Raw genomic sequence first — 14,234 nt, forward strand, 5'->3', positions numbered from 1 at the left:
CAGGGCCTAACTGATCTGCTATTGTGATCTTTTCAGATTTGTTCTTTCATTTGGTCCAGTTGTAGTTCTTTTCTGTGACTAGGACATTAGAGTTTTAGAGTGTTAAATATTTGTGCAATTTTTAGTTCATAGAATGCAGTTCTTTTTGCTCATTGTCTCTACAAGGCCTGCATCTAAAACCAATTCCTTATTTCAGTGGTGAACAAGCTAGGCAAAAGATATATTCAGTGTTGACTCGTCATTACTTCGCCTTTGGTGCCCTTGTATCTGAGGAACTTTCTTACAAACTGAAAGGTATTGTGACCCCATTAATTAATATAGGAGTAGGAAGTAATTGATTTTTGAATACCATAAAATGTTTGTCTTTGGAATTTTATGCCTCTTAATCATTTGCAGAGTTGCCCGAGGTCCATTGGGTTATTCCTGATTGATACATGGATGTGAAAATAAGTGCTATGGAGGTACTGATAACCTATCCAAGTACAGACTATGGATTATTTGCATTTTCTTGGTCATGTACAAGATCTTGCTCATTATTCTTGAATTGTAGTCTTTTTCACATTCTCTTTGTTGCTTGTTGACACTATTATGTCACTTGCTTGTTGTACATAATATGCAGCAGCTGAATTTTAAAATTGAGTAATTGGAATCTGGAAATTGTAAACATCATGGAGATATTTCCTCTTTAGTGATGGCTCTCCAGCCGCTCCCCCTTCCCCCTCCACCTCCTCCACCGCCGCCGCCGCCCCCGCCGCCACCAACGCCTCCGCCTCCCCCCCCGCCGCCACCTCCACCCCCGCCCCCCCCTCTGCGGCCCAGCCACCCACCTTCCCAGTCCCACCAGCCGGTCCTTGCGTCTTCACCGTGGAAGCCTCCTCCGTTGCCTGCCTTTGTGCTACCAGGGACCCTTGCGCCGTCGACGAAGAAGAAGCAGATCATCTCCGCAGACGTCCCCTCTCGTAGGCCAGGCTTGGCTTTCCAGGAGCGCCTCCTACTTGATCACCACTCCACAGCTGCTCCCACCTTCCTCGGCATTGCCCTGCCCAAACCAGGTACCCTCTGGCTTTCTGCCTCCCCCTCCTCCAACCCCATTCGTCTCTCTCCCGCTCAGGTCTCCAATTCCCTCTCCTATTGTCTTACTGCCCCCCCCCCCCCCCCCGTGTTCTTGAAAGCCCGGTCTAGAGGTCCGTTTTTGTTCTCCGTGACTGTCGCTTCCGATAGTGTAGCTCGCTTAATCGCCTTGCATTCCCCGCTTCGGTTGGGCTCCTTCGTGTTGAACGTGCATTGCGACGAGGCCTCCGCCATTGCTGCTGCCGCCATTGCTGAGGCCGAGGAACTCCAACGTGGTTTCAATGCGGCCAACGCTCCCAACCACCAGACCCTCACTGTTGCTGCTCGGACGGCAGAAAGTGGCCGCACGCGCCGCCCTTTCGTCCTCTGTCTCCGCAGCTCTGACAACGCGACCTTACCTCCGCTCCTACCTCTGCCCTCTGATCCGGCTGCACCTCTGACCAACGGGCCCCAAGTCTTTAACGCCTCCGACAGGGCAGTGGGCTCCCGCGCCGAACTAGTTGACAAGTGCGCCAGTTACTGTTTCGGGCGGGCGTCCGCCTTACCTTGTAAGGAACTGGACGGCTCGGTTCCTGGAAAGTCCTATCTTACTGCCGCTCTCTCTCCTCCGAAACCTTCACCTCCTCCCAAATCTACTCCCTTCTCCTACGCTCCCTCTGCCTGCTTCCGGTGCCTTGCCGCCGACCACCGTGTAAAAGACTGCCGCGATCCCGTCCGGTGCCGCGTCTGCGGTGTCTTTGGACACATGAAGCGCTACTGCAAGCTGTCCTCGCGGTGGGGCGTCGCGGCCAGGCATGGCCGCGTGACCCGGTCGTCTTCTTCTGGAGGTGCTTTTGGAAGCACTTTCGGACAGCGTGGTGGGCGCACCCGCGCCACGACGTCGCGGTCCACGACTCACGTGGACGCGGACACTACCTCGGTCCCCCACCCTGGTGCCGCTCCTGCCCCGGCAACTACAGCGCCAGCTACAGTCTCTCCTGCTCCAGGCTCGGCGTCCGCCTCGCCACGCGGCCAGCGCCCGACCCCCGCTGGGTCGGCTCTTGGGTCGCCGTCAACCAGCTCTAGGGCCCCCTCCTCGCCCGCACCGGTACCTCCGCTCCCCTTCTATTACTTCTCTGGGGACGAGGCCGAGCCAGACATCTGCAGCGCCCTCGATAGCCCTGCCTCCGTGCGGCCCCGGATTCAAGACCCCTCCTCTTCTAAGGAAGCAGCCGCTCTCCCCCCTCTGCGCTTCAAGCCCCCAAGACTTGCCACCCCTGACCTTTGTCTATGGGTGCGTGACCTCCACTCCTCCTCGTCTCCCACTGCTGCCTCGTGGAGCCTAGTCTCCCCGGGGAACTCTGCTTCGCGCTCTGCCCCCTCGAGCCCCCCGCCTACGGCTCCTGCCCCCATGGCGGTGCGGGATCTGGAGGACAATGCCCCGCCCCCTCCCAGGGTGAGAGCCTTCAACGACAACATCTCTCTCCCGGACACGGAGCCTGGCTTTCTGGGGTCCACTCCGGCGTCCCAGCCAGGGAGCCCAGGAGGCTCTCCTCGAGGTGCTCCCTCGAGGGATGGATCTGAGGCGGACTTGCCTGGGGTCCACTTCATGTCCTCTCCGGGGAACATGGCGCTGACCCGCCGTGTTGCCTACGCCTTCACGGAGAACCTGGACTCCGATGAGGCCCTTGCGCCGTTCATTCGGGAGGCGCTGTCCGAGGGAGCTCCGGACTCCACCTTCCGTCTGTTCCCCTCCTCGGTGGGGGACTACATGCTCGTCTTCGACAGCCCCCTTGATCGGGAAATGGCGGCGATGGCCTCTCCGTTTCATCTCAATGGAGGCCGCGTCTTCCTCGTCCGGTCCGAGCTCGCCCCCTACCGCTTCCGCCGCGACCCGGAGTGGCACATCGCAATCTCCGTTACCAGGTTCCCGCCGGAGCACTGGAACGCAGACGAGATTCGTGAAGCCCTGAGGTCCATTGGGGACGTTCTGGAGATCGACAGTGACTGCCTAGACGGAGACTTCTCCTCTGTAAGGGCGGTGGTGGCCAGGCACAGTCTCAATGGGGTGCCAAATGAGATCCCCCTTGTCAACCCCGATGGCCTTGGCGCAGTGCCTCGCGTCAGCATCTATCGCTGCTGGCCTAGGGCGCTCCAACTTGATGCAGTTGGCAGATACCGGCCCTTCTACCGCAGCAACCGGGGGCCTCCCGTAGGAGATGGCCAGCGGGGCATTGGCCCCCCTGGCTTCCCTAACGGGGCTGGAAATGGTGCCCCTCGGAACGGTGGACGCGAGGCGAACGGCAGTGCTGCGGGGAGCGACAGCTCCACCCTCCTAGGCCACCCCGTGGCTCACCTCTTGCGCCGTCTCCTGTCTACCCCTCCTAGGTGCTTCCCCCTTCCTCCGCTGCCTCGCCTACCGCTCGTCATCCGCCGCCTTGATCCATGTTTGCTGGTGTTGGCGCCGGAACCTAGCGCGCAGCTCAGCGATGCTAAAGATGCTAAAGAGCGCTCTCCGAATACTACTCCACTAATCTGCTATCAGCGGCGTCCGAAGACCACGACAATTTTGCCAGATCATGCTGCTAAGCTGCCTGTTCTAGCTGCTTCCCAGCGGGCCTCCCCTCCTAAGCGCACCAGCGCCAGACTCGCGCGCCTGGATCCAGGTACCTTCCTGGATAGCACCGCCAAAGCAGTTGCCCGCAAAGCTCTGAGGGACAGCCTCAGCTCATGCTCAGCCGAGCTCAAGAATCAAGTGCGCCACTCCAGGGTGCTGAAGAAGAAGAATGCTCTCAAGATCCTAGACTTGACCCGCCTGGGCAAAGCGGCGGGTCTGGATGAACCGAGTACCCGCGCGGTGGCAAGGGCCGCGGCGTCGGGCGTCTTCCCTTAATGTTAACTAGTTTCAGGACTGCTTCCTTTCCTATCGCCCCCTATATGTTCCTTCTGCGTTTTTTCCTTACTCCTTTATGTTTCGCCTGGTCTTTGGGTCGTTGTCTAATCTCTGCTCCATGAATCCTGGGCGCAGAAACTTTGTAATCCTCTCCTGGAATGTTCGTGGCCTTGGCCGTTCGGATAAATGTGCTGTTGTTCGTGACAATATTTCTAGGTATTTTCCAAATGTTGTTTGCTTGCAGGAAACTAAGCTTGCCTCCCAACCTGATTGGGTCTATCGATCTTTCCTCCCGAGCAACCTAAACGCCTTCTTTGCCGCGCCGGCTGTTGGCTCCTCTGGGGGACTCCTCACTGCTTGGTGTGACTCCCTCTTTTCGGCAACCGCTACCGCGACGTCTGCGTTCTCCTCTACGGTCTCCCTTCGTTCTAACGTCTCTGACTTCCATTTCGCAGTCACCAACGTCTACGGCCCCTCTGACCACCAGCTCACTGACTCCTTCCTTAGCGATCTTCTTCTTGTTGCTGCTAGTATCCAGTCACCGTGGCTCCTCATCGGCGATTTTAACTTAACCCGCCATCCGAACGACAAAAGCAACGGCAACTTTAGCAGATCGCTGGCTTCCCGTTTCAACAGCACGCTCAACACCTTGGAGCTCCTAGAGCTACCTCTTTCGGATCGACGTTTCACGTGGACTAATAAACGGGCCTCTCCGACCTTGGCTAGAATTGACCGGGCTTTCCTAAACCTTGATTTTGCCTCCCTTTTCCCTGGCTCCCTCCTATCTACTGGTAATAGGCCAACCTCCGACCACTCACCCCTGATTGCTACTGTCCAAACCAACATCCCAAAAGCCACCTATTTCAGGCTTGAGCGCTCCTGGCTTCTTAACCCCTCCTTCGTCCCCTTAGCTCTTCAAGCTTGGCTCTCTGCTCCTCGTCAGCTGGACCCCGCGGGGTCCCTGGTAGCACAAGCCAAGGCAACTAGGCAGGCTTCCAAGGTTTGGGCTCGCAAGCACCGCTCCCCACCATACTTATACCACAATTACAACTTTATCATCTCCCTGTTTGACCATTTCGAAGAGTTCAGAGACTTAAATGCAGGTGAACGGTGCCTTAGAGACATTTGCTACAAACAACTTGACCTCTTTCTGAGGCAGAAAGCAGCCTACTGGAAGCAGCGAGCAAAAGTAAAGAGCCTAAGAGAAGGGGACTCAAACACAAAGTATTTCCATGCAAAGGCGTCCTGCAGGAAACGAAGGAACTTCATCGCTTCAATCACAGTAAATGGATCAACTGTCACAAGCCACGAGGACAAATCCAAGGAAATCACTCAATACTTCCATCGGATCCTCGGGTCTGCTGTCCAGGCAAGTTGGAACTTTCAGGTGGAAGACCTATACCAGAACCAGAATCCACCTCTTGACAGCTTGATATCCCAGTTTTCAGAAAGTGAAGCGTTGGAGGCTATCAAATCAATGAATGTGAACAGCGCTCCAGGCCCTGATGGTCTAGGCCCAGCCTGGTATAATGCAGTTTGGACATCGGTCAAGGGGGACATCATGCGACTGCTTCACGCCTTCCACAACTGCTCCGTTGAACTTGACAGAATTAACAGAGCTCATATAGTCCTGATCCCCAAACGTGAAGGAGCCTCTTCTCCCTCTGATTTCAGGCCAGTCTCGCTTCAGAACTGCCCGGTAAAGATCATCTCCAAGATTCTGACGACAAGACTGCAGAAGCATATCCAACAGCTTATAGACATTGATCAGACCGGGTTCATTAGAGGACGGTCCATATCCGAGAACTTCGTCTATGCTACTGAGCTAGTCCAATTCTGCCACAAGAACAAGAAGCCAACAATTGTCCTGAAGCTCGACTTCGCCAAAGCTTTTGACTCTGTTTGCTGGGATAGCCTCCTGAGAGTTCTTTCGGCTAGGGGTTTTCCTCACAAATGGAACCAATGGATCCTGCAACTTCTTCAAACATCGCACTCTGCGGTGTTGGTCAATGGCTGCCCTGGAAATTGGATTAGTTGTAAGAGAGGCCTCCGGCAAGGGGATGCTCTATCCCCCTATCTGTTTTTGCTAGTAGCAGATGTCCTGCAACGGCTGATCAAGGCTGACAATGGAATTAGGCACCCTGGGTGTGATGGACCTTGCCCAGTGCTTCAGTACGCTGATGACACCTTACTCCTCATAAGAGCTGATGTTGCTGATGTTACTAGATTAAAGGCTGTTTTGGACAGTTTCGCAATGGCAACCGGTCTACAAATAAACTTCAGCAAGAGCACCCTAATTCCGATGCACGTTCAACAGGAGACCATCAGTGTCATACTCCAAACCCTGCAATGCACCCAAGGAGCCTTCCCGCAGTCCTACCTTGGCTTACCTCTGTCCAACTCAAAATTAAAACTATCCGCTTTTGCCCCGCTGATTTCCAAGGTTGACCGCCGGCTAGCAACCTGGGAAGCAGCTCTACTCAATCATCAGGGGCGCCTAACTCTTGTAAACTCGGTGATCGATGGGCTAATCAACTACATCATGCAGGCGCTCCCGCTACCGCCAGGAGTGATTGAGGCAATTGACTGCAAACGGCGAGCTTTCCTCTGGGCAGGGAAAGGCAAAACCTCAGGATCTAAGTGCCTGGTTAGCTGGGAGACAGTAATGAAGCCCCTGCAAGAAGGAGGACTTGGTGTGAGAAACCTCGCTGCCCAGAATGCTGCACTCTTGCTGAAACTCGTGCACCGCCTCTTCAACCCGGAGCAATCGGCCTGGGCGTCCTGGGCTAGGCAAAACAACAACCTTATCACACCGACTGGTCCGGGTCTGCCAACCACTGGCACGGGCTAAAAGCTCTAATGCCGGTCTACCGCTCCATCACCAGAGTGTCAGTGGGCAATGGACAGGACACCTCCTTCTGGTGGGATGCTTGGTTAGGGGATTTCTTCTTGGCTGCAAAATTCCAAATTCTATACAGCCACTGCTCCCAGCCTCACTGCTCCGTCCAACAAGTTGTCCAACTGGGGATCAATCACCTTCTGAGCTCCAGGCTTTCTGCTGGGGCTGTCTCCGAACTGCTATGCCTAAACCAACTAATGGATCAGGTAATGTTAACGGATCAAATGGACAAGCGCACCTCCAATCTTATCTCAGCTGATGGAAGACTAAGCACCGCTGCGGTATACAAGGCGGCAGTACACACGCAGCACACAAGCCCGGTCTTCAGCTTTGTGTGGAAAAGCAAGGCACCTCAGCGAGTTAAATTCTTTGCCTGGCTGCTTCTTCAGGACCGAATCCAAAACCGCTGCAACTTGCTCAAGAAACACATTGTCGACAATTCCACCTGTGAGCTTTGCAAAGTGGCGCCAGAAACATCTGAGCACCTAATCTTCCACTGCCCGGTCGCGAACCAACTCTGGACCCTAGTTCTGGGGTCCCCTATGAGCTTCCCGCCCATCAATGAGCTGTGGAACCTTTCAAGACCTCCCTCATTGCCGCCAAAACACTACAACACCTTCGTTCTCCTCTGCTGCTGGTGCATCTGGAATCACCGACATGATGTGGTTTTCCGACAAATGAGACCCTGCCTTCAACGCCTTAGCACGGCTTGCCGACAGACGTGCCACCTCTGGGCCTGCAGGCTAAAAAACGAGGACAGCACGATCCCAAATCACTGGAGCTCCGTTTTCCCGCCTTAACTCTTCTGTAACTTTCTCATGTAATCCTAATTGTAAGGCTACTTTGTAAACCATTCCGTACACCGGCTTGCCGGCATCAATGGAATTATTCAGGTGGGGCACTCACCCCCCCGGTGATCCTTTTCAAAAAAAAAAAGTAATTGGAATCTTCATTATTTATATCAGAAGATGTGAGCAAACAACAAACTGTTCTACGAACAAGCCTGTTTTTCTGCCCACTAATTTTCTTTTCTATAGGCCTGTGATGCAAAACATATCGGTCCTTAGGGTATAACATAATTAAGGGTTTTGTTAAATCATCTTAGGCGATATAACATGGATTGCATCATGTATGTTTCTTGCGTCATCTTGAAAAACATCTTACAGATATAAGAACCTGTAACTTGGGATAGCAGTTCACCACAAGTCCACACACCCTTCTTGTGTTCTTCTTGCATCATCTCGTATGTATGCCTTAAGAAAATATTTCAGACTTTTCTTATGTCTTGTGATGAAATTGTGGGTGGCCATAGTTTATGACCACACATCCTAACTTTTTTTTTGAATGTATCATCATACTTGTATTGTTGAAAGTACATTTCTGTGAATGGACTCACCATTCCACGAGTTTTTTATACCTTCTACTTCCTGTTTCAGGAGAACCCTTCATAAATGGTGAAGCTGTTCCTTATGATCCTACATACCATGAGGAGTGGCTGAGAAGCAAAGCACGGTCATGTCCGGGGTACCAAGGCCAAGGAGGCAACTGAGCGACGAGTGAGGTCGACCAGGGGTATAACTGTATAAGTAGGCATCCCTGTTCCAGAGTAGCCTTCTGGAAGAGATGGTGCGCAGCAGTAGTACAAATGGAACCCTTGTTGCCATCTGATTTTCATGGATTGTCGCTGTATTCACCTAATGATTGTGTTTTATATAATATAATGCTCGAAGAACCTGGGCTTGTGGTCTGAGCGATGTTCCTGATAGTCTGAACTGTAGATGTTGATGATGGTATCTGCTCTTGTATGTGCTTGCAGAACTAGATAGTTCGCAGATGCCATAGTAAGCTTCGTCTGTCCTGTTCGTTTGTCGCTGAAGTGCACGATTGGGATGTTTGGTCGGATAACTGAATGGTTGGTTAACCACCAGCTTGTTACAGGCCATTCTGCTCAAATTACGTGATGTTTGGTGATCCATTCCATCATAATACTACAGGAAAAGCAGTCACCTGTATGCTAAATATTTGGTGATTGATGATTTCATTCAATCAAGTACACCCATTACCCGTTCACCTGTGTGCTGATGTTTTGTGATTGGTGACCCATTACCCGTTCCATCCAGTACAGGAAATGGAAAACCAATCACATCTTTGCAGTTTCTCGCCTAGTCGCAAGCGGCCAATCAGTGGTTTCTCGGCCCAGGCCCAACTGCAGCGGAGCGGAGGTGGGTCCACTACCCCAGAAGAACATCCGGGCCCACCACTCCGGCCAGCCGCGCTCTGCCCACGGCAACTGCTGCTACGCGCACCCCGAGACGTCCACCCCCGCCCACCCACTGCGCGCGCGCAGGCGCAGGCGCGGACGCAGACGAGACGGGAGACGACACGCGCGCACGTCCCCAAGCCAACTCGAGAGCGAGGTGGAGGAGAGGACCCGGACCGGAGGAGGAGAGGAGAGGAGAGAGCCCACCACCCGCGACCTAACCCGGACCGGAGAGGAGACCTCCCCTCCCTCCCAGCCAGGCTCTCCCACCCACCTTTCCCCTCTCTCTCTCTCCCTCCTTCCTCCCCGTCCCGCGTCGCCTCCCACGCCGCCGCACCCCCACGCCTCCGCGGCAGCGCTCCTCCTCGCCGTGCGGACGTCGGGGAGGCCTCGCTCGCGCGGGAGGGCTTCGGGTGGCAGTCGGCCGTAGAGGAGGAGGAGGAGCGGCGGAGGAGCTTGATCTGGGGCACCTGAACCCGGGCGCCGTCGAGATGTACGTGCCGCCGCTGCCCACCGGCGGCGCCGGCGAGCAGCCTAGGGTTTACCAGGTCTGGCGGGGAAGCAACGTAAGAAATCTCTACCTGCCATCATCACCTCTCCCTGCTCCCCGTCTGCAGTGATCCGCGAGACGTTGATGGAATTGTAACAGTCGATTTTGCCCCCGTACCTGCTGGGACTGGCCGGATTGCGCGGGCGATTGCTTGGTTAGAGAATTTATTTACGGGCCTGGTCCATGTTGTAGTAGTAGCTCGTGTTGTGCAAGTCCCGGTATGCAGGCTGGAACAGGGGGGATTTTTTGCGTGCTTATGCTTCATATAGTCTTTTGGCGTATATTGCATGAGCATGATGATCAGGAGAACAATTAGTAGCTTAGGCCATGGACGATTCTATGAGCTCTAAAACTTCATTTGAAATGTAGGTCCTTGTTACAAAAACACACACAGAGTTATACCCAGTCACAGAAAACAGAGTTAAGGCAGGGAGACCCTTGACTTGGGAACGTTGTCCCTGACCCGGATACACAGGTTATTTTCAACCTTGCCTTTAAAACCTCTCACAAATAATGTACCACGATCCACGACCCCATTGACTTGGGAACTCTGTGACTATGATTATACCCATTCACTCATATAGTAATACCCTACTGTTGTGATAACTTTTAGTGTCATGATGTACGCATCATTTTTAGTTATATATGTGAGGAATAATTCTTTGAGCAGGACGTTCAGTAGAATTCAGTTGGAATTGTTTTGTGCTGGTACACCATCTGTGATTTAACGATGGCGTTAGCCTGTAATGTATAGTGGATCTTCGTTATACTGCCTAACTAGTAGGGATTTGAAATGGTTTGTGAGGGTTTTTGGGTGGGGCATCTATACAAAATTCTAAGCCATAGGATAAAGCCTGCAACGTGAAAAGGTAGATTCGGGTCATTGTTTCTTATTCATCATGTGAACTATAGTCAACCTTTGTTGTAGCCTGATCCCTTCATCAGCATATTGCCAGTGTCAGCAATTAGAAACCAGAAAAATAAGCAGGTAGCAGGCTGCACCACCAGGCAGGTAGGAGACACATGAGCTCACTGGATTGGAGCACGGTCCATCAGAATTGGAATTTTATGGATGCATACATGTTTTGTTTTATATGCTTCAAATCTTCTGTTACAGTTTGATACCTTTTCCTTGATCATTTCATTTGGCATTGTTCGAAACTGATCCATGTGTCTACCGGGGAATCAATCGTTTTCTGGCTATTGCTAATATTTTCATGAGCGGTGCCCGTGGTTATTAAGGCGTCGCCTAGGCGCTAAGGTGTACTGGAAATCCGGGTGTCCCCATCGCCACTACCCAAAGTCAGCGAAAAGAGAGGGAGGAAGGGAGAACAGAGGAAGAACGAGAAGAGAGAGAGGGCAAGCAAGGCCAAGAACATGCAGCTGCTGCTATCCCCGCTGTCTCCAGTGCCGGTGGCTGGCGCAGCACTTGCTGCTGTCAGCTGCATCACAGCTGATCTGGAAGGGGACTGCAACAATTGTTGATTTGAGGGTGTGGAGCAGTGAGGAAGAAGCAGGAGGGAGAAGTTTTGGGCTGCGGCGCATCTGGAGGACGAGAGAGAGAAGCAAAGGGAGGGAGGGAGGGAGGGAGGGACTTACACAAGGCAGAGGGCGAGCGGTGACACTAGGAATCGGGGTTTCCATCTGATGTATCCATGTAGGTCACGCTAGGGAGGGACGGAGGGTAACGTGGTCTGGCTGGTGGGCTGGGCCAGCCCCATCTTACCCCTTCCTCTTCTCTTTCTTTTTTTTTTCTCAGCCACCCTGTTGCAATTTTCTAGATTGGTATGACATTGCCTTTCCTCGCCTTATCACCGCCTAAGGCAATTGGAAGGGGTTGACTCGCCATAAGTCGCCTTGCTGCCTTAATAACTATGGCGGTGACATCATGATATATTTATAATTGTTTGATTCCATGTACTTTTGGCTTGGAAGTATGTGTTTTCACAAGTTTGAAAATATACTTCTGTATCTTCCATAGTTGCATTTTGCAACCTATCAAGTTTAACTGCGAAGAGAATATGTTTTTTATTTAGTTTGAGTTCTCAACCGTTGCCAGATGTTCATCCCATTGCCTGTCTAGTAGTCCACTCTGTACTTAGCTAACAAAGTGCGCATAGGCTTTTATGAAGAAAATCTGAATTATGTGGAAACCAATATTTCATATTTACTGTGGTTTCTTGCAAATGGGTATTTTGGGCTTTGTTGATGGCTTTTCACATTTTTGTCTTTGCCATTTGCAGGAATTCTTCTTGCAGGGAAGATTCATATTTGGGCCTGATGTGAGATCTGTTTTTCTCACTATGTTCCTCATCATTGCACCAGTGGTTGTCTTCTGTGTGTTTGTCGCAAGGCATCTCATAAATGATTTCCCCGATAGCTGGGGAATCTCAGTGATGGTAGTAGCGGTTGTCTTCACAGTTTATGTAAGCATACTACTGCATTCCTAAGCTACATAATTACTACTTACCATAAGCAACTGAATGAACTGATCAATAGCCATTGATTCTCCCCTAGAAGAACACTTTTCTTGTGCTTGCGTGTCTGCATCTTTCATTAATCTCACTTGACTTGTTGATGATCTTGTACTTGTTATTTTCAAGGAAATCTGCACGTTGTAAGTGTACGTATAACTGAACATATTTTCTTTTACCAGGATTTGGTGCTGCTTCTTTGTACCTCTGGTAGAGATCCTGGTATAATACCTCGGAATACTCATCCTCCTGAACCTGAATCCATTGATGGGATCAATGATATGGGTGTTCAGACTCCACAACAATTTCGTTTGCCGCGCACAAAGGAAGTTGTTGTAAATGGGATCAGTGTACGGGTGAAATACTGCGATACTTGCATGCTGTACCGACCACCTCGATGCTCACACTGTTCCATTTGTAATAACTGTGTGGAACGGTTTGATCATCACTGTCCATGGGTTGGCCAGTGCATAGGACTGGTAAGTTACTCAAGATTAGTAGCTGTTTATATTAGAACAAGCGTGCTGTGCATGTACACTTGAATTGATATTCAGAGCTACTCTTTCTGGGTACATTTTTATTTTCTTTTAATTTTGTTGACTAACTTTCTATGTATTTTGTTAAGCCTGATCATCAACGTATCTGTGCAGCGTAATTATCGGTTCTTCTATATGTTTGTCTTCTCGACGACATTGCTCTGCCTGTATGTATTTGCCTTCTGTTGGGTGTATGTGATCAAGATTAGAGATGCTGAGCAATTGTCACTTTGGAAGGCCTTGTTGAAGACACCAGCTTCAATTGTTCTGATTATCTACTGCTTTCTTTGTGTATGGTTTGTGGGTGGTTTATCTGTCTTCCATTTATACCTGATGAGCACTAACCAGGTAGGTCCAACTTTCATTCCAACTCTCATCTCATTGATGCTCAACTGCAGTTCAGTAGCTAATCTTTTACCCATTTTTCCTTGTAGACAACATATGAGAATTTCAGGTATCGCTATGATCGGCGCGATAACCCATATAACAGAGGTATTCTAAACAATTTCCTAGAGATATTCTGCACTGCTATTCCCCCTTCGAAGAACAATTTCCGGGCAAGGGTGACAGTAGAGCAAGGGCTACACCAAACGCGCTCACAGTCTAGAGGTTTCATGAGCCCTAGCATGGGCAAGCCCATTGGAGATCTTGAAATGGGTAGGAAGCCAGTAGCACCCTGGGACGAGCCAAGGACGGCAGCTGATATCAGGGACTTGGAAACAGGGCTCGGGGGCATGTTTGATGAGAAAGAGGGCAGAGTGGCCCATGCGTCCCCAGATCTGAGCAGAGATCTTCCGGCAGAGTTTGTGGAAGGGCGATCTGGCATGCACTCGAGGCAGTCAAGTTGGGTTCAGAGAGCAGGTGATGCATTCGAAGCATCGATGGTGCAAATGGCTAATGCCCGCACAGCCGAAGCTAGCAACAATGTTGCCCGGAGCGGCACACGTTAGCCTGAAAAAGGGGGTGGGAAAGAGTGGAACTACGGTGTGTTTCAGTTGTGTCTCAAGGTGGGTGTTGGTGGTGGTGATGTCTCGAGGTGAACTGCCATGTGTTTATTGCCACGTGTGCCAGGGCCCGCAAGGCCCTGGATCATTGTAATCCTAAACACAAGCTTTCTGTTGTTGTTTCATCCCTGGTAGCGCATCTGATCCCTGTTTGTTTGTTTGTTTGGGTGTTTTCACAAATTAAGGTAGCCGCGAGCTTAGGCTCCTGCCCGGTCTGGCTGATGTATCTGTATATATATAATAACTAAATTATTATCAGGTTGCAACGGATGCTGTGTTTGGTTTGCCACACCGCTGCTTGTGCTTTGGTTACTCGGAGTGGCGGCATCTGGGTGCCCCCATGTAAGATTACTCTTGGTGTAACCACGGTGGAAGCACCTGGAAATCTGGCACTGTTGTATTATATTATGCGGATGGTCTGTATGGTTGTCATTGTTGTATTGCAGAGGTGGACATGATGCTTACTAGTGTACGTAGAAGAGTCATACTCTGCTCAGAAATTGGTTTGGAACTTTTTGCAGGACATGTAGATAGAGGTTGATCTTGTTGCAGGAGCGGCTGAGCGCCT

General features: G+C 51.3%; 1 protein-coding gene across 1 annotated transcript; it reads left to right on the forward strand.

The window, feature by feature from the left end:
• On the forward strand, positions 9,239-13,955 carry LOC8060939 (probable protein S-acyltransferase 7). Its single transcript, XM_002444642.2, has 5 exons — positions 9,239-9,668; positions 11,896-12,078; positions 12,309-12,605; positions 12,777-13,010; positions 13,097-13,955. The coding sequence occupies exons 1-5, from the start codon at positions 9,594-9,596 to the stop codon at positions 13,610-13,612; spliced, it is 1,305 nt and encodes a 434-aa protein (XP_002444687.1). The 5' UTR covers positions 9,239-9,593; the 3' UTR covers positions 13,613-13,955.

This window comes from Sorghum bicolor, chromosome 7, assembly GCF_000003195.3.
Source record: "Sorghum bicolor cultivar BTx623 chromosome 7, Sorghum_bicolor_NCBIv3, whole genome shotgun sequence".
Lineage (NCBI taxonomy): Eukaryota > Viridiplantae > Streptophyta > Magnoliopsida > Poales > Poaceae > Sorghum > Sorghum bicolor.

Coding starts and splice junctions, on each gene's coding strand:
- LOC8060939 (XM_002444642.2), top strand. CDS start 9,594: ATGTACGTGCCGCCGCTGCCCACCGGCGGCGCCGGCGAGCAGCCTAGG. Junction 12,079..12,308: donor CGGTTGTCTTCACAGTTTAT/GTAAGCATACTA, acceptor TTCTTTTACCAG/GATTTGGTGCTGCTTCTTTG. Junction 12,606..12,776: donor TTGGCCAGTGCATAGGACTG/GTAAGTTACTCA, acceptor GTATCTGTGCAG/CGTAATTATCGGTTCTTCTA.